Source organism: Oncorhynchus clarkii, chromosome 15 (genome assembly GCF_045791955.1).
Source record: "Oncorhynchus clarkii lewisi isolate Uvic-CL-2024 chromosome 15, UVic_Ocla_1.0, whole genome shotgun sequence".
In the NCBI taxonomy this organism is placed as follows: domain Eukaryota; kingdom Metazoa; phylum Chordata; class Actinopteri; order Salmoniformes; family Salmonidae; genus Oncorhynchus; species Oncorhynchus clarkii.
This window is the reverse complement of record NC_092161.1, coordinates 23388428-23414498: the sequence shown is the minus strand read 5'-3', so window position 1 is coordinate 23414498 and position 26071 is coordinate 23388428. Positions and strand designations below refer to the sequence as shown.

Below are 26071 nucleotides of genomic sequence, written 5' to 3'. Positions count from 1 at the left end.
ATTATTTTGGTTAGGTCAGGGTGTGACATGGGTGATGTATGTGTTTTTGTACTGTCTAGGGGTTTTGTATGTTTATGGGGGGTGTATACTATATAGGTGTTTATGTATGTCTATGGTTAGTTGCCTGCGTCTGCACCTGTTTATACAGTATATAGCGTCACGTTTGTTTTGTTGTTTTGTATAGTTTGTTTAGTGTTTCTTCGTTAATAAATAGAAGAATGTATTCACATCACGCTGCGCCTTGGTCTCTTCCATTCAACGAACGTGACAGAATAACCCACCAAACAAGGACCAAGCAGCGTGATAAAGAGGAACAGCGATTAATGGGGAAATGGACCTGGGAGGAAATACTGGATGGAGCAGGACCCTGGACACAGCCAGGGGAGGAGAAGTACCGAGGGGAAAGGACTCTGCAATGGAAGCAGGTGGAGAAAGCACAGGAGGAACGGCAACGTTATGAGGGTACATGGCTAGCACGGAAGCCCGAGGGGCACACGAGGAGATTGGGAGATTGGCTGAGTCAGGTCGGAGACCTAAGCCAACTCCTCGTGCTTACCGTGGGGAACGTGTTACTGGTCTGGCACTGTGTCTCCAGTGCGTATTTCTAGCCCGGTGCGCTCTATGCCAGCACCCTGCATTTGCAGGGCAAGTATAACCATCCAGCCAGGACAAGTTGTGTCAGCTCTACACTCCAGACCTCCAGCACGCCTCCAAAGCCCAGTACGTCCTGTGGCTGCTCCCCGCACTCGCCCTGAGGTGCGTGTCCCTAGCCCAGTACCACCAGTGCCAACACCACGCACCAGGCTTCCTGTGCGTTTCCAGAGCCCTGTACGCCCTGTTCCTCCTCCCCGCACTCACCCTGAGGTGCGTGTCCTCAGCCCGGTACCACCAGTACCGGTACCACGCACCAGGCCTACAGTACGCCTCACCAGTCCAGAGCGTCCGGCGACAGTAGCCAGTCCAGAGCATCCGGCGACAGTACCCAGTCCAGAGTGTCCGGCGACAGTACCCAGTCCAGAGCGTCCGGCGACAGTACCCAGTCCAGAGCATCCGGCGACAGTACCCAGTCCAGAGCGTCCGGCAACAGTACCCAGTCCAGAGCGTCCGGCAACAGTACCCAGTCCAGAGCGTCCGGCAACAGTACCCAGTCCAGAGCGTCCAGCTACAGTACCCAGTCCAGAGCGTCCGGCGACAGTACCCAGTCCAGAGCGTCCGGCAACAGTACCCAGCCCAGAGCGTCCGGCGACAGTACCCAGTCCAGAGCATCCGGCGACAGTACCCAGTCCAGAGCGTCCGGCAACAATACCCAGTCCAGAGCGTCCGGCAACAGTACCCAGTCCAGAGCGTCCGGCAACAGTACCCAGTCCAGAGCGTCCGGCAACAGTACCCAGTCCAGAGCGTCCGGCAACAGTACCCAGTCCAGAGCGTCCGGCTACAGTACCCAGTCCAGAGCGTCCGGCGACAGTACCCAGTCCAGAGCTTCCGGCAACAGTACCCATTCCAGAGCGTCCGGCTACAGTACCCAGTCCAGAGCATCCGGCGACAGTACCCAGTCCAGAGCGTCCGGCAACAGTACCCAGCCCAGAGCATCCGGCGACAGTACCCAGTCCAGAGCGTCCGGTGACAGTACCCAGTCCAGAGCATCCGGCGACAGTACCCAGTCCAGAGCATCCGGCAACAGTACCCAGTCCAGAGCGTCCGGCAACAGTACCCAGTCCAGAGCGTCCGGCAACAGTACCCAGTCCAGAGCGTCCGGCTACAGTACCCAGTCCAGAGCGTCCGGCAACAGTACCCAGTCCAGAGCGTCCGGCTACAGTACCCAGTCCAGAGCGTCCGGCGACAGTACCCAGTCCAGAGCTTCCGGCAACAGTACCCAGTCCAGAGCGTCCGGCTACAGTACCCAGTCCAGAGCATCCGGCGACAGTACCCAGTCCAGAGCGTCCGGCAACAGTACCCAGCCCAGAGCATCCGGCGACAGTACCCAGTCCAGAGCGTCCGGTGACAGTACCCAGTCCAGAGCATCCGGCGACAGTACCCAGTCCAGAGCATCCGGCAACAGTACCCAGTCCAGAGCGTCCGGCAACAGTACCCAGTCCAGAGCGTCCGGCAACAGTACCCAGTCCAGAGCGTCCGGCAACAGTACCCAGTCCAGAGCGTCCGGCGACAGTACCCAGTCCAGAGCGTCCGGCAACAGTACCCAGTCCAGAGCGTCAGGCGACAGTACCCAGTCCAGAGTGTCCGGCGACAGTACCCAGTCCAGAGCGTCCGGCGACAGTACCCAGTCCAGAGCGTCCGGGGACAGTACCCAGTCCAGAGCGTCTGGCGACAGTACCCAGTCCAGAGCGTCCGGCGACAGTACCCAGTCCAGAGCGTCCGGCAACAGTGCCCAGTCCAGAGCATCCGGCAACAGTACCCAGTCCAGAGCGTCAGGCGACAGTACCCAGTCCAGAGCGTCCGGCAACAGTGCCCAGTCCAGAGCATCCGGCAACAGTACCCAGTCCAGAGGGTCCGGCGACAGTACCCAGTCCAGAGCATCCGGCGACAGTACCCAGTCCAGAGCGTCCGGCGACAGTACCCAGTCCAGAGCGTCTGGCGACAGTACCCAGTCCAGAGCATCCGGCAACAGTACCCAGTCCAGAGCGTCCGGCGACAGTACCCAGTCCAGAGCGTCCGGTGACAGTACCCAGTCCAGAGCGTCCGGCAACAGTACCCAGTCCAGAGCGTCCGGCAACAGTACCCAGTCCAGAGCGTCCGGCAACAGTACCCAGTCCAGAGCGTCCGGCAACAGTACCCAGTCCAGAGCGTCCGGCAACAGTACCCAGTCCAGAGCGTCCGGCAACAGTACCCAGTCCAGAGCGTCCGGCTACAGTACCCAGTCCAGAGCGTCCGGCGACAGTACCCAGTCCAGAGCTTCCGGCAACAGTACCCAGTCCAGAGCGTCCGGCAACAGTACCCAGTCCAGAGCGTCCGGCGACAGTACCCAGTCCAGAGCTTCCGGCAACAGTACCCAGTCCAGAGCTTCCGGCAACAGTACCCAGTCCAGAGCGTCCGGCGACAGTACCCAGTCCAGAGCTTCCGGCAACAGTACCCAGTCCAGAGCTTCCGGCAACAGTACCCAGTCCAGAGCGTCCGGCTACAGTACCCAGTCCAGAGCGTCCGGCGACAGTACCCAGTCCAGAGCGTCCGGCAACAGTACCCAGTCCAGAGCGTCCGGCAACAGTACCCAGTCCAGAGCGTCCGGCGACAGTACCCAGTCCAGAGCGTCCGGTGACAGTACCCAGTCCAGAGCGTCCGGCGACAGTACCCAGTCCAGAGCGTCCGGCGACAGTACCCAGTCCAGAGCGTCCGGCGACAGTACCCAGTCCAGAGCATCCGGCAACAGTCTACAGACCGGAACCTCCTACGACGGGCCGCAGACCGGAACCTACCACGACGGGTCGCAGTCTGGAACCTACCACGACGGGTCACAGTCCGGAACCTACCACGACGGGCCGCAGACCGGAACCTACCACGACGGGAGTCCGCATCTTTGGGGGGGGGGGGGTACTGTCACGCCCTGACCTTAGTATTCTTATTTTTCTTTATTATTTTGGTTAGGTCAGGGTGTGACATGGGTGATGTATGTGTTTTTGTACTGTCTAGGGGTTTTGTATGTTTATGGGGGTGTATACTATCTAGGTGTTTATGTATGTCTATGGTTAGTTGCCTGCGTCTGCACCTGTTTATACAGTATATAGCGTCACGTTTGTTTTGTTGTTTTGTATAGTTTGTTTAGTGTTTCTTCGTTAATAAATAGAAGAATGTATTCACATCACGCTGCGCCCTGGTCTCTTCCATTCAACGAACGTGACAGCAGCAGAGGTTGATGATCTGCTGTATGCAGCGGTTAGAAAGCATGGTCTGTCTATAGCCTTTCTCTTCCTCACAAATATCCTAATAAATATCCTAAGAATGTTACATCTTCATCCAATAAGTATTGAAGGCAGTGCGATGTTACAGCTCTCTTCAGACATAGCCAGTACGCAGAACTGATGTAAATAGCCTAATTAACTCACCCAAACTAGGACTACCTGAAATATGAAAATGATCAATGAAATCGCCATGTAGCCTATTGTTCTGGCAAAGATATGTCTGTAGCAGATTGCTAAACTGCATTCTATATGGATAATGTAAATGTAGGCTACTCTGCTTCTGTCGTGGCATAACCCGGAGAAAGTTAAACAAGTGCTTTCTGGTCACTAATCTGATTATGCGCGCCCGCCTTTGCGCGCCAAATTATGATTGGTGATTGGTCAGCAGTCAAGACGCTCAACTCTTTGGTTCTGAAGCACAGATAAGATGTTTTTGAGACAATAATTTGGTGCAATGCCGTAGGCCTATGTTCGTGACCAGATCAAATAGGAAAATGTATAAATATCAAATACAAATGGTAGACTTAAAGCCTACCTATGTAATCTATTAAAATATGTAAACTATGAACAATATGGATACTTCCCATTCAGTTTCATACTCGCACCCCTCAAAAGAGGACCACTAGCTCACGCGACCTGTGTTGTTTGACAGTTTTCTGGTCCAATCAGAGGACCGAGTGTATGTTTCACTAGCCAATCTGTTGTGTTTCTTTTTGTAAAATACTGTCTCTGTCTGCGTCTCTGTGAGAGTAATCCACGGCAACTCTGTGAGAGTAATCCACGGCAACTCTGTGCCACAAAATGAGTGTCAAAACGTTACAAAACATGGAAAGATCATTTCAAGTCATCAGTCTCAAGTCTTTACATTTATGAATCCAAGTCATGTGACTGGAGTCCACACCTCTGCTGTGTGTGTGTGTGTGTGTGTGTGTGTGTGTGTGTGTGTGTGTGTGTGTGTGTGTGTGTGTGTGTGTGTGTGTGTGTGTGTGTGTGCGTGTGTGTCTGTGAGAGGGGAAGGAAAGTGAGGTCTTGACCACAAGCAGAGGGACCACAGCCTTACCTCAGCTCCAGGTCATGAACCAAACGTGACCCCATTGGTGGGTAGTGGGTAATGGTCATAGAGGTTTTCCACTCCACCCAAAAATAAACTTTAATGATATCTTCCCTTTTATTTACAGTGACTCGTTCCTATTCTCGCTCTCTCTCTTTCACCCAGATGGAAAGGGGGGAAAGTCGCTCCAATTAAAGCATAGGTATTTAGGATTGTTATCTTCTTGATCCTACTTGAGACGCAGATGTCTCAACTAGGCACCTGGAAATGCAAATGCGCTACGCTAAATGCTAAATGTACTCGTTAAAACTCAAACGTTCATCAAAATACACATGCAGGGTATAGAATTAAAGCTACACTCGTTGTGAATCTAGCCAACAAGTCAGATTTTTAAAATGCTTTTCGACGAAAGCATGAGAAGCTATTATCTTATAGCATGCAACACCCCAAAATGCCTGAATGCGACGTAAACAAAAGATTTAGCGTACCCGGCGTTACACAAACGCAGAAATAAAATATAAAACATTCATTACCTTTGACGAGCTTCTTTCTTGGCACTCCTATATGCCCCATAAACATCACTATTGGGTCTTTTTTTCGATTAAATCGGTCCATATATACCCAAAATAGCCATCTATGGAAGCTGTGTAATTCAGAAAAAAACATCGTTTTAAAACGCAGCGTCATTTTTTAAAATTAAAAAAGTCGACGATAAACTTTCACAAAACACTTCGAAATACTTTTGTAATCCAACTTTAGGTATTAGTAAACGTTTATAATCTATCAAAATGATTACAGGGCGATGTGTATTCAATAGCTCCTCGTCTTCAAATCAATGGCCGACAAAGTTTACTTCAAAACATCCTGGCGGAGACCGGAAGAAATGGAATCCAGTTAGTTGTATTTACCAACAAAAAACTCCCCGGATAATGACGACAATGGCGACATCGTGTGGAATCTGTAGGAATTGCATGCAGGTCCATAATTAATTTTGTGCCCTTTTAACAATCCATGAAAGTGACGCATGGATATTATTTTTAGCTTTCAGTGAGCAGTTTTTCTTGCGCTTTTCGATGAAACACACGATCTGTTATAGTCACAGCCGTGATTTAACCAGTTTTAGAAACTTCAGAGTGTTTTCTATCCACACATACTAATCATATGCATATACTATATTCCTGGCATGAGTAGCAGGACGCTGAAAAGTTGCGCGATTTTTAACAGAATGTTCGAAAAAGGAGGGGGTAGGCTTAACATTTCATTTTCACCAAACAGGCTCAATACAGTCAGTGAGTCAGCTATTCCTCATATAACTCAATAAATTATTCTTAATAAAGACAGATCAACTTAAAATAGGCATGGTGTTTATGGCAACCGTTTCCATACGCTCAGTCAATAACTAGAACTAGAAGAGTTTTATCTAAGATAGTGGTCTAGTCAACTTGAGTCAACCGGAGTCAACATCCTAGGTCCTGGGTGTGTGTACATGACCTCTTTCCCCCACTTCCCTCTCTCTAGCTCTGCCCCCTCTCCCACCCTCCTCTCAGAATGATTGGCATGTGGATTGAGACTTCCTGCCATGGGCTTTGGTGGGCCCTATTGTCCAGACAGACAAGCAGACAGACGGGTGGATAGACAGACAGACAGATAGACAGCCAGACAGACACACAGAGGTCACAATGGTTTTTTTTAGCCTCCAGCCCTATTTAACTTCCATACTGCGACTGTGCCCCCACGCCGCTGGTCGCCCCAGCTTTTGAACCCCCAGGGGGGGGAGACTCTCGTGCAATGGCCCCGGGACTCCTTCAAAGGAAATGAGAGCTAGCGTTTGTTTGTCTGTACTCTAAATCCCACAGTGGGGAGCAGTGGTGCCATCATCTAAAGAGGAATTCATTGATCTTCCCCAATGAAAATAACACATGGAATACTTGGGATTTCCAAATCTTCTCTAAGAGGGCCTACCATGAGAAGTTTCAATTACTTTTTTTGTTTGATTGAACATTGATTACATCGTTTGCCTGCCGGGCTGCAATTCAAGTGTTGATACAGTATGTTTTATGATAATCATGACGTTATGGTTATCATTATTATTGTGTTGTAACCGATACAGTCAACAGACAAAGACATATGTAAAACTATATCACAGACAAAGAGAGATCAAGTGATGAGATGAAGTGTTCTTCAGATCCCCTAGTATCCAATCATATATGTTCTCTGTCCCTTTAGAAACCGGACAGAGCAAACGGCTGGTGGTGGAATGGAGCTTTGTGGACAGTGCTTGGTGGGGATGAGTCCACGAGTGGGGATCATTCTGTTGAACTGTGTGTGTTTGTATGAGTTCGCCCGCCGGGCTTTGATGGCGTCCCGCATGGGTCTCAGGCCCTGTCCCAAGCCAGGATGCAGCAAGCTGTGACACGGCTGGCCTCCAAGGTCAAGTGTATTTGTCGAAGGGAACCCACACACCATAAACTATAATCACACACACACACACACACACACACACACACACACACACACACACACACACACACACACACACACACACACACACACACACACACACACACACACACACACACACACACACACAGTCTCTCTATCCTTTTCTCTTTCCTTCTTTCTCGGTGACCTCTAAACAACCTAGTACAAAGTCATGGAAGGCGACCACAATACTCACAGAGCCTATAAAGTAACATCGTCGTCAACTAGTCATTGTCTCTCTGAAGAGACCCCAGAGGTCTTGGTTTCACCCGGCCCCAACCAGTTGGCCAGCCATAATGACTAGCATGGGATCGACTAGACACAGGGCTTCGTTTCACAACCAACGTTTAAACAGAAAGATAAATACATGAAACGTACCAATGTCATTGTGTTAACTGCAGTGTATTATTTCATGTGGTTACGAGGCTGTTGCTTCCAGTTTGGGTTTGGAGGTGCACATAGGGTTATGTATGGAAGCCACTAACCCACCAACAACGGGGCTGGGGAAAATGGTGGGGTGGACGCACTCACTCCCTCCCTCCCTACCCAACCTCGCCTTCTCCCCTGACCTTCCTGTGACACTCCAGGACTAAAGAATCCTATTAGCCTAGCCTGTGTCCGACCAGCCCAATGCTTGAGGTGATGGAGAACATGGGTTTGCAGGATGCCAGTTCACCATTCGGCCATTTGTGAGTAACACTCTGGTTTAACGAAATGACTCATTTATAATTTCCGTGTCCTTTTTCTCTTTCGCTCTCATTGTCATACCCCGGGGTGGTTTGTATGTGTTGAAATTGGACGTGTGACTAAATGAGAAGGCCCATCAATGCAACAGAGTACTACAGACTCCTTTTTGGATGTATGCAGTCGTTGTGGACGTGGGATTTTAAGTTAATCAGTACAGTATAGTAGGTACCAGACCTGTTGTAGACCTATTGTAGGTCTGGTATAGTCTGGTACAGTCTGGTACAGTGTGGTCCTGTGTGGTTCTGTGTGGTTCAGTTCGTAAAAGTGTGGCACTAACAATGCAAATGTTGTGAATTTGCTGCAGGGATCTCATACAAAAATGTATGCATGAAATAATCTGTTAAGAGTGTCATATATTGGAACTATATAATAATAATAATAATAATTATAATAATAATACAGTCCCTTCAGAAAGTATTCCAACCCCTTGAATTTTTCCGCATTTTCTTGTGTTACAAAGTGGGATAAAAGTGGATTTAATTGCCATTTTTTGTCAATAATCTACACAATATACTCTTTAATGTCAAAGTGGAAGAAAAATGCATTTTGCAAGAAAAATTACATTATTGCATTATTTAAAACTATTTTTTACTCCTTTTTCTCCCCTATTTCATGGTATCCAACTGGTAGTTACAGTCTTGTCTCATTGCTGTAACTCCCATACGGACTCGGGAGAGGCAAAGGTCGAGAGCGGTGCGTCCTCCGAAACACAACCCAACCAAGCCGCACTGCTTCTTGACCAGATGTCCTCTTAACCCGGAACCAAGGGCACCAATGTGTCGGAGGAAACACCGTGCACCTGGCGACCGTGTCAGCGTGCATTGCACCCAGCCCTGCCACAGGAGTCACTAGTGCGCAATGGGACAAGAACATCCCTGCCAGCCAAACCCTCCCCTAACCCGGACGACGCTGGGCCAATTGTGCGCCGCCCACATGGGTCTCCCGGTCGCGGCCGGCTGCGACAGAGCCTGGACTTGAACTAGGATCTCTAGTGGGGCACAGCTGGTATAAATACCTATCTACTTATCTGGTGTAGTAGCTGGGTATATACCATACCTGTTGTTGAAGTTGGTGCAGTAGGCCAGGTCCTTACAGCCTAGCTGGCAGGGCTCCCTGACGTCGGCCAAACAGGTGATCAGATCCGTCTCCACAGGGTTGTATTCGCACATCTGGTCAAACTCCTGCCATGTCTGAGTGCCCCAGTTGGTGCTGATCTCCTGACACATATCCCTTTTGGTTGACAAAACCCGAGTTAAACATACAGACAGACACACAACCCAAGAATGTAAAACCAGACTCAAATGTACACTGCCTTTGAACAATGTAAAAAATCTCCATAACTTTGAGTGTGCCTAACTCTCTGACCCATCTAACTGTATAAAGTCATCTTGAAATGTGCAATAATCTGAAATCAATAATCTGAAATCTGAAAACACGTTTTCACATGTGTAGTTTCATGTTATCACATTTTGCTTTATATGTTGTCGTATGTGATTACATGAAAATGGGTTTTTGGAACACTTCATGTGGTTTCCATAAGGCTCTGTAGCTAGCTCAGTTGGTAGAGTATGGTCCTTGTAATGCCAGGATAGGGGGTTCAACTCCCAGGACCACCGATATGTAAAATGTCGCTTTGGATAAAAGCGTCTGCTAAATGGCATATACATTATTATACGCATCTCATCAGAGTACAAACAACTAACCTGCACAATGAGGTATTGGCTTTGGAGCAGCAGTGCAGCTTGGCGCCGTCCATCTTGGCAGTGGGGGAGGTCTCCGTCTCGCTCTTGGTTGGGGGGTGGGCGCTGCCCAGGAAGCACTGCCACAGCGGGTCCTGGGGCAGTGGCTGGCTGCCGCACTCATCGATCAGGCCCTCCATGATCTCATGCTCCGTGGTCATGGTGCGAAGGATACGCCGGCATGCCACCTGGCAGTGGGGCTCATCTGCTCGGTCGCAGCAGTACAGGCCTGGATGGACCAACAAACTTAGTGATAGGCAATGATGGGAGGAAGGCAACACAGACATAAGATACACACTGGACATATTAAATGGGGATAGATTAGTATTTCAATGAAATATATTATTCTTTACTCTTGAGGGGCATTTACTTGGGCAATTATTTGGGTATAAGACTACTCATTATCTATGGGGTTGCTGATAGGTTAGTATCAGGTTATTATCATATTTTGTTGTTTTTGAATTCAACCTTTATTTAACTAGGCAAGTGAGAAGAACAAATTCTTATTTACAATGACGGCATAGGAACAGTGGGTTAACTGCCTGTTCAGGGGCAGAACAACATATTTGTTTTACCTTGTTAGCTCAGGGATTCAATCTAGAAACCTTTTGGTTACTGGCCCAATGCTCTAACCACTAGGCTACAAAGCACAGATATCCTCAGGATCTACAAAGCTCCTGATAGGTCAGTATTAGATATACGCAGTATCTACGAAGCTCCTGATAGGTCAGTATTAGATATTCTCGTTATCTACGACGCTCCTGATAGGTCAGTAATAGATATACTTACTGTCTATGGGGCTTCTAATAGGGTAAGACTTGGTGTAGTTGCCCACACAGCCAATGAGCTCTGGGCTGATGCTCTGGCAGTATTCCTTGACAGCTTTGATTTGAGAGACGGTGGGGGAGGAGTCTGTCCGGAAGATAGCCTGGCAGTACTCTCTGCAGTTGGTGTGTCTCCCTGCGTAGCTGCAGCACACCGAGCCCACTGAGGCAGCACAGACAGACAACACAGTTACAACTTGCTTTCCATCAGTCATTCACTTCCATGGAATTGTAAACAGAATTGAATAGAAAAGAGTTAATCATTATTATTATAAAGGCTATTTAGTCTATTTAGTTTTTAAATAGCCTTTAGCTGCATGAAATATATGACAGACATCGCAAACATGATCGACATTCAAGCATCAGGAATTCTTCTTTGCTGAATTAGAGTAGAATAGAGTAGACTTCCAGGATTTCCTAGAGAATAGTCTGATTAAATATGCATGGTGAACATTGGGGGTGATCCTCAGTTGCTAGACTTCAGGGAAGTCCAAGACCTCACATCCTCATAATCGCCCAAAGGCATGTCTGTCACATCTGTGGTGGGCTTGTCTGCAAGGCAGTTTCACACCACCACATTGCAGCTCCGAATACAAATAAGGGTTTCATCGGCTGGCTGACTCCGTGACAGATGAAATCATTTCTGCGGACCAAAGGTCAAGACCTTGCCTTTCAGGCACGTAAACACGGCTCGTCAAGCAGAGTGGTGACTCTTTTCCTCCTCACAGAGGTCAAAGGGCCCTGAGCTGACTCCATGTTTAATCACACTGGAAATTCGCGCTCAGATTGATGGACTTGGGCTAGCAGCTTGTCATGGAGATTTGGGAAACTTACTCTCATTTTTGATGATACAGCTGTAGAGTGGTTTCTGGAAATGAGAAGAAAAATAATTTTGTGATCAAAAGTACAATTGAAAAAAAAATATTGTGTCAGCTCTCTCTCTCCCCCCTCTGTCCCTCTCTTTCTCTCTCTCTCTCTCACCCTCTTTCTCTCTCCCCCCTCTCTCTCTTTCTCGGTCTCCCCTCTTTCTTTCTCTCTCTTTCTCTCTCTCTCTCTCCCCTCTCTATCTCTCTCTCCCTCTTTCTCTCTCGCTCTTCCCCCCCTCTTTCTCTCTCTCCCCCCCTCTTTCTCTCTCTCCCCCCCTTTCTCGCTCTTCCCCCCCTCTTTCTCTCTCTCCCCCCCTTTCTCTCTCTCTCCCCCTCTTTCTCTCTCTCCCCCCTTTCTCTCTCTCCCCCTCTTTCTCTCTCTCTCTCCCCCTCTTTCTTTCTCTCTCCCCCTCTTTCTCTGTCTCTCTCTCTAGCTCTCCCCCTCTCTCGGTCTCCCCCTTTCTCTCTCTCTCTCTCTCTCTCTCTCTCTCTCTCTCTCTCTCTCTCTCTCTCTCTCTCTCTCTCTCTCTCTCTCTCTCTCTCTCTCTCTCTCTCTCTCTCTCTCTCTCTCTCTCTCTCTCTCTCTCTCTCTCCCCTTTCTCTCTCTCTCCCCCTCTTTCTCTCTCTCTCCCTCTCTTTCTCTCTCTCTCTCTCTCTCTCTCTATTTCTCTCTATCCCACCCCTCTCTCCATCCCTCTTTCTTTCTATCGCTCATCAAACGGGTATCCAGGGCAGTGATTGGGGACATTGCGCTGTGTAGGGTGCCGTATTTTGGACCTGAGTCTCTGTGGTCAGTAAAGATACCATGGAACTTATCGTCAGAGTAGGGGTGTTAACCCCGTGTCCTGGCTAAATTCCCAAAAAGGCCACCATGGTCACTTAATCACACACTTTTAATTGGCTCATTCATCGCCCCTCCTCTCCCCTGTAACTATTCCCCAGGTCGTTGCTGTAAATGAGAATGTGTTTTCAGTCAACTTACCTGATTACCTGATTTTTTAAAAATACATAAAAACAGTCCTGTCCTAAGTACTGTTAAAACTTAATCTGAAAACTAACTGGCTTCTTTCCAACAACACCACAGAGGAACATAAAGGCCAATGCTGCTGCGGGCTTTGTCTCCCCTCGCAAGGATTCATGAAAGGGCAAGATGAAAGGGGCCAGTGCCTAATTAAAGCTGGTGGGGGGAGTTTGGTTGTGGTTGTGGTCCAAACCAAACATTAAGCCCGCCGCTTTGTTTGTTTGTTTGTTTGGAACGAGGAGGTGAGCCAGATGAAAGGAGACCTCTGCTAGCACATTGCTAGCCTACGCTATGCTAAGCTAATAGCTAAGCTAAATCTTCTCAGCAGACTGGATGAGCTCACTCCTCTCTCCCTTTGACGAGAGTGGCTCCAATCAGAGCTAAGATGGAGTGCTACACTGACAGGAAATGACCTCATAAAGAGGGGTGGGGATGAGCGCGATACTGAGATGGACCGTAAAGACTTAACACTGCCTTTATCTTGTAAAAGCCAGGGAAAAGGCCAGGGAAAGGCCAGGGAAAAGGCCAGGGAAAGGCCAGGGAAAGGCCAGGGAAAAGGCCAGGGAAAGGCCAGGGAAAGGCCAGGGAAAGGCCAGGGAAAAGGCCAGGGAAAGGCCAGGGAAAGGCCAGGGAAAGGCAGCAGAGAGTATATAGTCAGTCAAAAGCATTTGCTCAGTTTAAGCAAAGCACATTATTTTACACAATACATGACCTCGTGTTACTTACCTCTGTGTCTTTTTTGCATATTTTTGTGATGTCGTTCTTGGATGATGCCTATAGGGTCAGAGAATGAGGAATTAGGTGAGACCATATGGGTGAGGCCATAACTGGCCAAACTAACTTCCTCTCTCACCTGCTTGCACTCTCTGCGGCACTCTGCCGAGATGGCCAGCTCACAGCAGCCAAGGCCAACCCAACCATCAGACTTCCTGGACGCTCCTGTAGACAAACAAAAATGGCCACCATTACCCATAAATCTCGCTGGGTGTAGCATTATCACAATAAAAATATGGGTTCATTTTATCCTCTAGTGGGGGTTTGCAAAATATTCATACTTTTTAATGGGCAGCATTTTAAAGCCAGACTCAGTATGACCCAAATAAAATATATATTTTTTCCAGTTTTAATATATCTTGAAATGAAGAGATGAAAGCTTATTTGGCCATTTGTGTCACCTCAAAGTGATTCAAATGAAGTTTTTATAAATGAAATAAATGAATAAATGAAGTACAGAAGTTTTGTTTACAAATTGCTGGTCAGATTTCTCCAGGTAATTATGATGCAAATAGAATATTCTATCTGTTCCTCTGATCCATCCACGACTACAGCAACATATCAACAATACATACAAATTGGCATATCTACTGTATATCGCTCTCGTTATAAACGAGAGTTAAATGATACAGAATAAAAGTGTAATTTAGCTGACAAATGCGTGTCGTTTAGGTAATATTGTCTCCTGGCTGTTAGTCCGTCTGTGCGGCTGTCTGTCTGTGCAACAGCTGATGATGTGCAGGATCGCAGATTTGAAAACACCGGTGGGTCTGTCCTTACAACGTTTATTTCATGTTCCTAGCTTGAGCTTCTGAATGGAATGGTGTATTTGTGGGCAATTTTCATTCAGCAATGGATTGGGAATATTTTCTTAGTTTACCGCTAGCTAGTTCAAATCTAATTTTGTCACATACACATGGTTAGCAGATGTTAATGCAAGTGTAGCGGAATGCTTGTGCTTCTAGTTCCGACAGTGCAGTAATATCTAACAAGTAATCAAACAATTCCTCAACAACTATCAAACACACAGAAATCTAAAGAGGTGAATGAGAATATGTACACGTAAGTATATGGATGAGCGATGGCTGAGTGGCATAGGCAAGGTGCAATATATGGTATAAAATACAGTATTTACATGTGATATGAGTAATGTAAGATATGTAAACATTATTAAAGTGGCATTATTAAGAGTGCATTGTATAAAGTGACTAGTGATCCATTTATTAAAGTGGCCAATGATTGGGTATCACTGTAGGGAGCAGCCTCTCTGAGTTAGTGATTGCTGTTTAGCAGTCTGATGGCCTTGAGATAGAAGAATCTTTTTCAGTCTCTCGGTCCCAGCTTTGATGCACCTGTACTGACCTCGCCTTTTGGATGGTAGTGGTGTGAACAGGCAGTGGCTCGGGTGGTTGATGTCCTTGATGATCTTTTTGGCCTTTCTGTGACATCGGGTGCTGTAGGTGTCTAGAGGCAGGTAGTTTGCCCCCCGGTGATGAGTTGTGCAGACCGCACCACCCTCTGGAGAGCCTTGCGGTTGAGGGCGGTGCAGTTGCCATACCAGGCTGTGATACAGCACGACAGGATGCTCTCGATCTTGCATCTGTAAAAGTGTGTCAGGGTTTTGGGTGACAAGACCAAATCTCTTCAGCCTCCTGAGGTTGAAGAGGTGCTGTTGCGCCTTCTTCACCACACTGTCTGTGTGACTGGACCATTAAGTTTGTCTGTGATGTGTACGCTGAGGAACTTGAATCTTTCCACCTTCTCCACTACTGTCCCATCGATGTGGATAGGGGGGTGCTCCTTCTGCTGTTTCCTGATGTCCACAATCATCTCCTTTGTTTTGTTGACGTGGAGTGAGAGGTTGTTTTCCTGACACCATACTTCGAGTGCACTCACCTCCTCCCTGTAGGCTGTCTCATCGTTGTTGGTAATCAAGCCCACTACTGTTGTGTCGTCTGCAAACTTGATGATTGAGTTGGAAGCTTGCATGGCCACGCTGTCGTGGGTGAACAGGGAGTACAGGAGGGGGCTGAGCCCGCACCCTTGTGGGGCCTCAGTGTTGAGGGTCAGTGAAGTGGAGATGTTGTCTCCTACCTTCACCACCTGGGGACAGTCCGTCAGAAAGTCCAGGGCCCAATTGCACAGAGCGGGATTGAGACCCAGGTCCTCCAGCTTGATGATGAGCTTGGAGGGTACTATGGTGTTGAATGCTGAGCTGTAGTCAATGAACAGCATTCTGACAAAGGTATTCCTTTTGTCCAGATGGGATAGGGGAGTGTGATGGTGATTACATCATCTGTGGACCTGTTGCAAACTGAAGTGGGTCTAGGGTGGCCGGTAAGGTGGAGGTGATACGATCATTGACTAGTCTCTCAAAGCATTTCATAATGACAGAAATGAGTGCTACGGGGCGGTAGTCATTTAATTCAGTTGTCTTTGCCTTCTTGGGTACAGAAACAATGGTAGCCATCTTGAAGCATGTGGGGACAACAGACTGGGATAGGGAGCGATTGAATATGTCCGTAAACACACCAGCCAGCTGGTCTGCACATGCTTTGAGGACCTGACTAGAGATGCCGTCTTGGGCCAGCAGCCTTGCGAGGGTTAATACGTGTAAATGCTTTACTCACGTCAGCCACTGAGAAGGGGGGGGGGGGGGGGGGGGAGGCACCGTCCTTGTTAGCTGGCCGCGATGGTGGCCCTGTATTATCCTCAAAGCGGGCAAAGAAGGTGTTTAGTTTGTCTGGAAGCGTAACGTCGGTGACATAGCTGGATTTATTTTTGTAGTCCGTGATTTCCTGTAGACCCTGCCACATTAGCCTCATGTCTGAGCCGTTGAATTGCGACTCCACCTAGTCTCTGTACTGGCATTTTGCTTGTTTGATTGCCTTGGAGGGAATAGCTACACTGTTTATATTCAGACATATTCCCAGACCTCTATCCATAGTTAAATGCGGAGGATCGCGCTTTCAGTTTATCACGAATGCCGCCATCCATCCACGGTTTCTGGTTAGGGAAGGTTTTAATAGTCACAGTGGGTACAACATCTCATATGCATGAGCTAGTCGGACCATATTTTAGATTCCTCAGCATGACCAGTATGCTGGACACCGTGGACAGTGCCAAAAAAAATCACAAAAACCAGTTCTGTCTACTGGTCAGTGAAGCTAATTAGCAAGCTAGCTAATTTAGCTGGCTAGATAATAGATACATCCACACACGCATTGCTTGTAATGTGCATAACCTACTGGTGGGTGATTAGCCTACAGCCAAGTAAACGTTAATGCACTTACTCACACACTTTTCTGGAGTTGCTAGCTGGTTGGTTATTTTCCCCTTGGTCGATTTATTTTATAATAATCCTATAGTTTCTGAGGGTGTTTGCACTGCAAAAGCAAGAGATCAAGCAGATAACGGCGGCGCTATATAGCCTACCGTTGTGGCGCAGTATATCATTGTGTGTTAATTAGAATAACATTATACTGCTATAACATCCATAGCCAACTCATTTTTATAATACGGTAGAGTAACCTAAAGTGCCAGTTGTAGGCTACAAGCAAATGAGAACACCAGCTGTCTGATACTGATCAAAGGGCCGCTGGCCCAGAGGCCGCTTGAGAAATCTTAGGTAGAGCACGTTATGACGTCTTGCCTGGGTTTGTTTACAAACAAGTAAAACTGTTGCCCCGATAGTTTGATATTTCATGAACACAAACTGCGTAAATGAGACTTACTGAGTCTGGCTTTAAACTGTGGACTTATATGGACTTTTAGTGTGGGCTCAATGGGTACACAGTGTTGAGCTAAGCAACACTGTGAGTGTGTGTGCGTGTGTGTGCACGTGGTGCGAGTGTGTGTGTGTGTGTGTGTGCGTGCGTGCGTGCGCGTGTGTGTGTGTGTGTGTGCGTAAGGATCAACAATGTTTTTGCATCTGGGAGGCATTATGTTATGTTCTGACAGGTAGATTTGTCTGTAACAGCAATGTCTCCCTTTGAAACGCTGCCTGCAGATCTTACCAGGTAGTGTGGAGTTGATGCAAATCCAAAGTTCATTCTGTGAAATACAGAAGAAAGGTCATAGCATTATAAACAGAGGACCAACGCCAGAACAAGCAAGAGAACAGGAGAAGAAAATGCCATGAAAATGCCCAGTTCATAACAGAACAACAGGTTGTTTTGACGTACGGTGGTTTCTCTTTAGTTGGGACAAATTAAAAATGTAGGGGCCTTGTGTTGAACATAAGTGAGCATGAATCAACAGGAAGACCTCTGTCAGGGGTTTGTAAAAGTAAGGATTTCTGTGCATTTCTAGACATCCTGTCCCAACATTTTTTTCAGCCCTAGAAAAAATGACCTCAGAGAACTCCTGGCTCTGGTGAAACAACAGGCTATTGAATTTTATAGAGAGCATTTTATTTTTAATTAAAACATATATGAATGCAGTGGAAAAAAACAACAGAGACACATAAACTCATAAGAGCTTTGTGGTGACATACTGTGTGGGATTAATAACACAGTAATAAACACAAACATCCCAGGCTCCTCTGGATAGAGAGCACAACGCATGGAGAAGGAGCAGTGAGTGGCTCAGAGAGCACACTCTCTATCTCTAGCCCTAAACAAGATGATCAACTTTAAAAACTGGACATTGTCTGAGGTTCAACTCCGTACATCATTGTAAACACTAACTCGTGTCAGTCAGCTGGCTCGCGAAGAGAGGAGCCGCTTGTCAGGAGGCATCACTATAATTTGCGAGGCCGACGGAGAGACTTTATATATTTACATGAAGTATAAACATGATTTGTGATGAAGGGAAACCCAAGAAAGTTTCAGAACATGAAGGACGACAGGGGGCAAATTTTAGTACATCTTCTATTACACCTCACAGAGCCAAGAATCCCTTAGAACAGCTTTGAGATGTTTTGCGGGGTCTGAGAGTGAAAGGAACCACGGAACTTCAGTGCTAACATGTCGGTGAAATCGTTTCCAAAATCCAAACATCTAATCCATTTTAGCAAATGAGTGCAAGACATGTGTTCAAATAAGATAAAGTATTTACCTCTAGCTAATGACAGACTGGTTCCTAATTGGCTGTTTCGAGCAGATCAAAAACATTAGGGTTTGTAATTACGTTGGTGGGTGAGGAGTGTTAAGCCTGGTTTCAAGCTCCACTTTTTGATACTTATTTTATACTTGTAGCCAAACCCGGTGCAATAGACTTGTGATTAATGCGTATAAGCTTTACCACGGCCACCGATACATTTCCTCTGTCATAATAAAAGATTTCATAGCCAACTTTATTACAGACGCATTTGACCGAAGACTATTTGTAGACCAGAAATCGGCACTTACCATAGACTCAGGGCAGTAGCTTGGTAATCGCTGTAGTAGGTGCTTCAAACGAGATTCGCTTTTTATGGTGGCGAGCTGGAAACAGAAAACCAGTGTGTTATAATGAATTCAAAACATGTTTTCACCAAGAACAATATCCATACATTTGCAATATAGATAGCTAAATAGTTGGGAAGAGATTTTCAATGATTTACGATTCCATGGCACATGGTTTATGAACTGATACACAAAACAACGCTGGATTCATAACGTAGAGTTTTTCAATTTAAATTATACAACATTCTTGCAACCACTACAATGTTATAAATATGGGGGATAGCTCTGCAGATTTTGCTGCGAAGATACTAAATCATTAGATGGTTTGTTTTGGTACTGTCCATATGTAGCAGGTTCAGGAATGGATGAAGAATTACAACATTTACCTGGAGCTAACCCTGCAGATAGCACTGCTGGGTGATTCAAAAATGTATTGTCAATCGATCAATAATATAATAATACTCTTAGCAAAAATATTTATCTTTAATTGACAATGTGTAGAATCTATGAGAAAAGAAAGGTTCAGAACTTTTGTGAAACATCACAGCACAGTTGAACAATATATGGCAAATAGAAATCAAAACTGGATGGTCTTCAGAGATAGATGGGAGGATTTGAAGCTGAAGGGTGGGACTGAAAACAAACAAAAGAGAACTATTGTAAAATATACCATGTCTGTAAAATGTATATAGTATGTATAAGCTGGAAGTAGACACCTAAGTGTTGTTGACCATTAGTTTACTACAATTAGGGGAGGGGTGGTGTGGTTAGGGGAAAATAATAAAGGAATATATATATATATATATATTTACAAAAAGTATAAGGGGGATTGGAAATGATGCGGACAATTACATTGATGGAAATCACAACCCCCCCCCCCCCCCCCCCCCCCCCCCCCCCGACACCTCTAATCTATGTAAACAAGTTTTGTATAATGAAATTCTCATGTAACAACAGTATCGTAACAACAACAGCCATTTGGTATGCTTACACTTACCACTCAATTAACAAGACTAACGTTTGCCTGAGAAAAGTAGAAATCGTCCCCAAATGACAGAAGAGTTCATCTTAACTCTATTCACACTCAGGCATGGCTCTCTAGGTCGTGTGACCCTGCGACATAAAACAAACATGGCAGGGCCAATGACAGCTGCCAACTGTGGCCTTATCAACGCAGGGTGAGGAGCTGTTGGTTGACTCCCACACGGTCTGGGAGAATCCTGCGCCTGCCAACACTCTCTGGCTTAGTGCACAGTCATGAAATTAACTTTGGAAGATTCATAGCCACTTAGGCAGAGCAATCTAAAAGACTAAACACATGATGGGAGTTGGGAGTTGATGTTGTTTTTGGTTGGTCTCCTTCACTCCTTCGTTGTTTAACTTCACAAAAAAAAGCCCACAGTTGGATTCAGCGTGAGAAGTTACTGTGTAATATCTGAGTAATATGTTGTAAAGAGTGCAGTAGTAGTAGAGTATTTCTACACTAAAGAGTTCAGCCCCCAACTGTTGAACGGCATCTTCCTTTTGACTCGTCTGTGATACTGACATCTACACCACCGTGTGTCTGCTATTGTTTTATTCTAACCAGGGTGATAAAGTTGGCTTGTTCTGCTTTCTGTTCATGCATTCTCACTGTTTATCCTCATTATTCGACATTCTATCCAGAACATCAAGTGCACATGGAATGAATCACCTGAAACTAATAACACATTCTTTATTTGTGAGGTGAACTACATCGAGGTATACGCTGGGGACTGACGGACGGTAATCTTCTTACAGTTGGAACATTCCCAAGATCTGTACCTTCGAAAGCAGCTGTCGAGCGGTGAGTTCTTGGCCGTTAATAAAATACATCTGCAGAACACTACAAAGACGTGGTTAATTTGGGCCATGGAAACGTACAACCTACACTCTTAGAAAAAAGGGTTCCAAACAGGTTATTCGTCTGTCCCCATAGGAGAAGCCTTTTTGGCTCAAGGTAGAACCCTTTTTGGATCCAGGTAGAACTCTTTTGGGCTCCATGTAGGACCCTCTGTGGACAGGGTTCTAAATGGAACTCAAAGGGGTTCTACCTGGAACCAAAAAGGGTTATTTAAGGGGTTCTCCTATGTAGACAGGCGAAGAACACTTTTAGGTTCTACGTAGATGGCACCTTTTTTACACTGAACAAAAATATAAACGCAACATGTAAAGTATTGGTGCCATGTTTCATGAGCTGAAATAAAAGAACCCAGAAATGTTCTATATGCACGAAAAAACGTATTTCGCTCAAATTTTGTGCACAAATTTGTTTACATCCCTGTTAGTGAGCATTTTTCCATTGCCAAGATAATCCATCCACCTGAAAGGTGTGGCATATGAAGAAGCTGATTAAACAGCATGATCATTACACAGGTGCACCTTGTGCTGGGGATAATAAAAGGCCACACTAAATTGTGCAGTTTTGTCACACAACACAATGCCACAGATGTCTCAAGTTTTGAGGAAGCGTACAAATGACATGGTGACTGCAGGAATGTCCACCAGAGCTGTTGCCAGAAAATATAATGTTCATTTCTCTACCATAAGCCGCCTCCAACATCGTTTTAGAGAATTTGGCAGTGTCCAACCGGCCTCACAACCGCAGACCAAGTGGCGTCGTGTAGGCGAGTGGTTTGCTGAGCACAGGAGGCTGCTGAGGGGAGAATGGCTCATAATAATGGCTGAAACGGCGTAAATGGAATGGCATCAAACACATGGAAAAATACATATCTGTATTCCCAGTCATTTGAAATCCATAGATTAGAGCCTAATGAATTTACTTCAATTGACTGATTTCCTTATATAAACTGTAACTCAGTAAAAACTTTCAAATCGTTGCATTTATATTTATATTATATTTTTGTTCAGTATATAAAACTTCTCTCTCTTTCTCAGTCCAACATTGAAAGATAAATAAATGTGGGGTGCCAGACTGAAACATCCAAAGAGGAATGACCTTGTCCTTTCAGAGACTGAAGGCCTCCCCTCATCAAAGAGGTAGTCATCCCCTAAGAAGAAATGGAACACTGTTTACACGGAGCCCTGTGGCACACCCCTGAAAAAAAACACTTTCTCTGCAGAAACACAGCCGCTTGCAGGGACGCGAACAAGACGGACATTATATCTCTGCCCTCTCCCCCTTCTTTCTCTCTCTGTCTGTCACTCTCTTACTTTCTCTCCCCCCTCTATAATTTGGATCTCCCCCCCTCAGTGGCAGGTGCAGTGCTGGGGACAGGGCGACCTTGCTGAGCGTGGTTCAACACTACAGCATCAATGAGTCTCTCTCTCTCTGTAAAGGGGAGGGGGAGAGTGGTGCTGGTGGTACGCCATCAGTAATAGCCTACTGAAATGGGCTAGGGGTCTGCCCTTTTTCGGTTCCATAAAAAATAAAAAGCCTTTCAGATGTCTCTTTCATGTCTTAGTGAGACACAGAAGGCAAGGATCCATGAAATTGTGCACTGCTTTGGCAGATTCCTTCACTACAATAAATAAGAATAAGATGCAGAGATACAGATGTAGGATCTTAATTTGAGATAGTTTGCTACAGCAGGAAAATAATCCTGCAGCAACGGGAAATGTGAATTATTATGTGGATTATAATTCATGGACATTTTTGTAGGGATCGATACCTTTTTTGTTCGGGCAAATCAAGTCTAACATTTCAAAGAGGAAATGCAAACTTGTAGTGTATTTGAGTTTTTCAACGTTTTCTAAAGTTTGCATTTCCTGCTGTGCAGGAACATTCTCGGAAACAATAGAGTGATCAAATTAAGATCTTACATCTGAAGAGCGCGAGAGCGAGAGAGAGAGAGAGCTAGAGAGCGAGAGAGGGCATAAGAGGAACAAAAGAAGATAGACCCCTCACCTGCTCCTAACTCAAATGGGAGACAGGCAGAATTGTTATTCTAGCGCTCATCGCTACACTTCAAAGGACAGAGAAAAAAATACATTTCAGTGCTCTTCATCAAATAGTCATTATTTATGAGGTACAAATAATACGGAGACCATTGTGCTGGGGCTAAAGTTCTCTCACTTGTGCTCTACTTTAAACTGTGTGTGTGTGTGTGTTCAGTCTGTGGCCTCCCTTACCTGATCGCATGCTTCCCTACATGGTGTGAGTTCCGCAGCATGGTGGCAGCAGGACGAATCTGTGGAGGAGAAACAGACAGACACGGAGGAGTTAGTCTTTGCAGAGAAAGTCTTTGCTTTGATACAGTAGCACTCACTCACTCCCCAGCTTGTTTTGTCTTAAGCCCTGGCAAACCCGGAGAGACTTTCCAGGCGGGCGGCACCTTGAAATCCACCCATAAATATAACGGATTCACAGTGGCTTAAAAACACAGTTCTGCTTTGGGGCTGGAGCGATTGATTGATAATGGTATTACAGCTGAGCTTATGTGTTTGTCTCAATACACCTATTTCATCCTTTGTGCGTCTGGTCAACAATGTCTGCAGACTAAACAGATCTGGAGTAAGCTCTTATTATCTACCCTTTCAGAGCAACAAGTGTGTATTCTTGAGAAAGCTTTGGTCTCTGCTTAACCAAGACATTCTGCCCCAACGTAACCAATGCAAACACATCAATGGCCTAACAATGAAGCATGATACAATGCATTTTACCGCATCATTTTGGTCAGGACATCTTAAGATGCTCAAGACTGGAAACATACACAATATTCAGTTCCATACAAAAAAAAAAAAAAAAGTTTACATGATAGGTCAATGAACGTTTTCTTCTGGTAAATGGAATAAAACTGTCAGAAGAGACGTTTGTGGTCTTAAATGAAAGTGAATAACCTCAATTCCATGACCTGAGGACATATAGCAGACAGATCATCGGGCTTAATGGGACCCAGAGAAATAGAGAAGAGGGGATGGAGAGAGAAATAGAGGGGATGGAGAGAGAGAGAGAGAAGGTGGAGAGACAGAGAGAAGAGCGGGTGGAGAGAGAGAAGACTGGATAGAGGAAACTCACACACATGCTCAAGCCAGACTTCTAGCCTTCCGAATAATAATCACAACAAGAGGAAAAGGTCTCTTACAGAAACATATTAGAATCTGTTTATGCTCCTTGAGGAAATGTCATAATTATCAGAATTCTCTCTCTCCAGCTTTTTGTCTTTCATCTCGGCCCAGACATGGTCTTCGTCTCCTCCTCTCTTCCTCCCCTTCCATTTATGTCTGATCCAGGCTCAATCCTTTCATCAACTTGATTCTGTTTTCTTTTCCTTACTCTTGTCTTCTTAATGTCGATCTCGTATCAGTGACACGCTAAAGGAGGAACAACAAACGCAGTGGTGGAGATGAAAGTGTTTTAGGGTCTAAGTGCTGCATCGTTGACCGTCTGTGATGTATCCGAGTGGGTCTGGTCTGGGTAGGGTCCTGGTCTGGGTTCGGTCTGATGGAAACCAGAACCATCCTTGTTGTCTTTGTAATGAGACACAGATCTCTCTGGCTTGACCCCCAGTAGTAGCCTTTAAAGTATGTGTGTGTGTGTGTGTGTGTGTGTGTGTGTGTGTGTGTGTGTGTGTGTGTGTGTGTGTGTGTGTGTGTGTGTGTGTGTGTGTGTGTGTGTGTGTGTGTGGGGGTGGTGTGTGTGTGTGTGTGTGTGTCTGTGTGTGTGTGTGAGAAAGAGAGAGTTTGTGTGTGTGTGTGTGTGTGTGTCTATGCGCATCAGTGTGACACCACTTAGCGTTCTCTCTGCGCACCGCTACAATTTCACCTGTCACATTGTTGTTGTTCTGAGGTGAGAGAGCCTTCCTGTCTGACAGCCCACGCTAAACAAAAGCTGTTGTCATATTGCTACGATGGTTTCCATTGGCTTCTAATGACACCACATTCATTAGGAGGCTATAAAGGCCTGGGAGTAAACAGAGAGAAGCAGCGTGACTAACACACCAGAGAGGAAGACATGGGTCATACGAGGGGAGCTAACAGAATAGCGGCAAGCAACACCAGTGACACCACAAACAAACCTTGCCCCGGCCTGAATCATGTTGGTTAACTATGTAGCAGGAACTGACTCACCTTTTCTCTTAACAGAAAAGACATGTCAACATGTCATGTGACCTATATATAGAACTACAGAGCGTGAGTGAGTGCAGTAAAGTGGATTGGCGATGCAGTTGTCTTGGACAGAGATGGTCTGTCATTAGAGGTAGGCAGGGACTTGGAAAGGGTCTCGGTCTTCTCTCCAGCCACTCACAACCACAAGGCCCCTTTTAGTGAGTCAGAGAGCTAGGCGTCTCCGGGTGCTGACTCACTCTCTCTTTCTCTGACTCTTTATCTCCCTCTCTCTCAACCTCTCTCCATCCCTCTCTCCTTTTCTTGAAACCCAGTAACATGTGCTAGCACTTTGAGCTAGCCCTGCTACTGTGTCCCTGTTTTCAGAGGAATAGTAATAATCCCACCCACAAGCCACATGAAAGGAATTCCCCTCTTCAAGCCCCCCCCCCCCCCCCACAACCTCTCTCTCTCAGTACACACTCCCACCCCAACCCTTTTAATGCCCCCCTCCCACGCTAACTCAACCCACCAGCCGCCCCACAGACCAGCCCCTCTGGACTCCTCATGCCCTGCTCCCCAAACTACTTCACACAGCAAAGTTGTTTGCAACGAAAGGAAGGAACACGTTGGCCCGGCTCTCATCTCTTGTGTGAGTTACGTGAAGAGGCAGCATTTGATGTTCAAATATTTGAAGTGAGGGAGTCAGAGACAGCGACAGAGCGAGAGACAGAGAGAAAAATTGAACTCTGGCAGAAATTAAGGCCAAAAACTTAAAAGGGTCGGCACTTGACAGCCTCTGCAAAACTGATCAAACGGGAATGAGAACCAGACAGAGGGAGGGAGTAGGGACAGTTTACAATATGGGGCCGTGGAACCCCGTGGCTCCGTGGCTTCCACCCAGAGGGAGGCGCCACAACAGCCTCTGGATTCCATTCATGCCATGACCGATGCAGTGTCGTGGTGAGGAAGAGCAGGCCTCGGCATCCTGGCTCTGTGTGTCTGTGACTCTGTCTTCCCCTGTCCAGTAGAGGAGAGGAGAGACAGTGGAGGAGTACAGTATCACCACGGTAGTGACTGTTCTGTTACTCTCTTTGCCTCAACTGACACATAGCCAGAGACATGCCACTCCACCATAGACAAGAGGACAGGGTGGGGGTGTCATTAATACATTCTTACCCGAATACGAGTTGAAAATTGCAGATTTGGGCACTGATAAGCGCCTAAATTGGAACGCAGAGGCTGT

General features: G+C 46.4%; 1 protein-coding gene across 1 annotated transcript in view; it reads right to left on the bottom strand.

Moving 5' to 3' along the window:
• Positions 1-26071, bottom strand: part of LOC139367075 (reversion-inducing cysteine-rich protein with Kazal motifs-like) — a 59923-nt gene that overhangs the window by 23042 nt on the left and 10810 nt on the right. Inside the window, exons 2-10 of the mRNA XM_071105081.1 lie at positions 22912-22970; positions 18766-18840; positions 17431-17467; positions 13494-13579; positions 13367-13414; positions 11588-11621; positions 10719-10916; positions 9894-10158; positions 9247-9420 (exon numbers count right to left, since the gene is read on the bottom strand). Of these exons, the coding sequence (XP_070961182.1) occupies positions 9247-9420; positions 9894-10158; positions 10719-10916; positions 11588-11621; positions 13367-13414; positions 13494-13579; positions 17431-17467; positions 18766-18840; positions 22912-22970 (976 nt within the window). The remainder of the gene's footprint in view (positions 1-9246; positions 9421-9893; positions 10159-10718; positions 10917-11587; positions 11622-13366; positions 13415-13493; positions 13580-17430; positions 17468-18765; positions 18841-22911; positions 22971-26071) is intronic.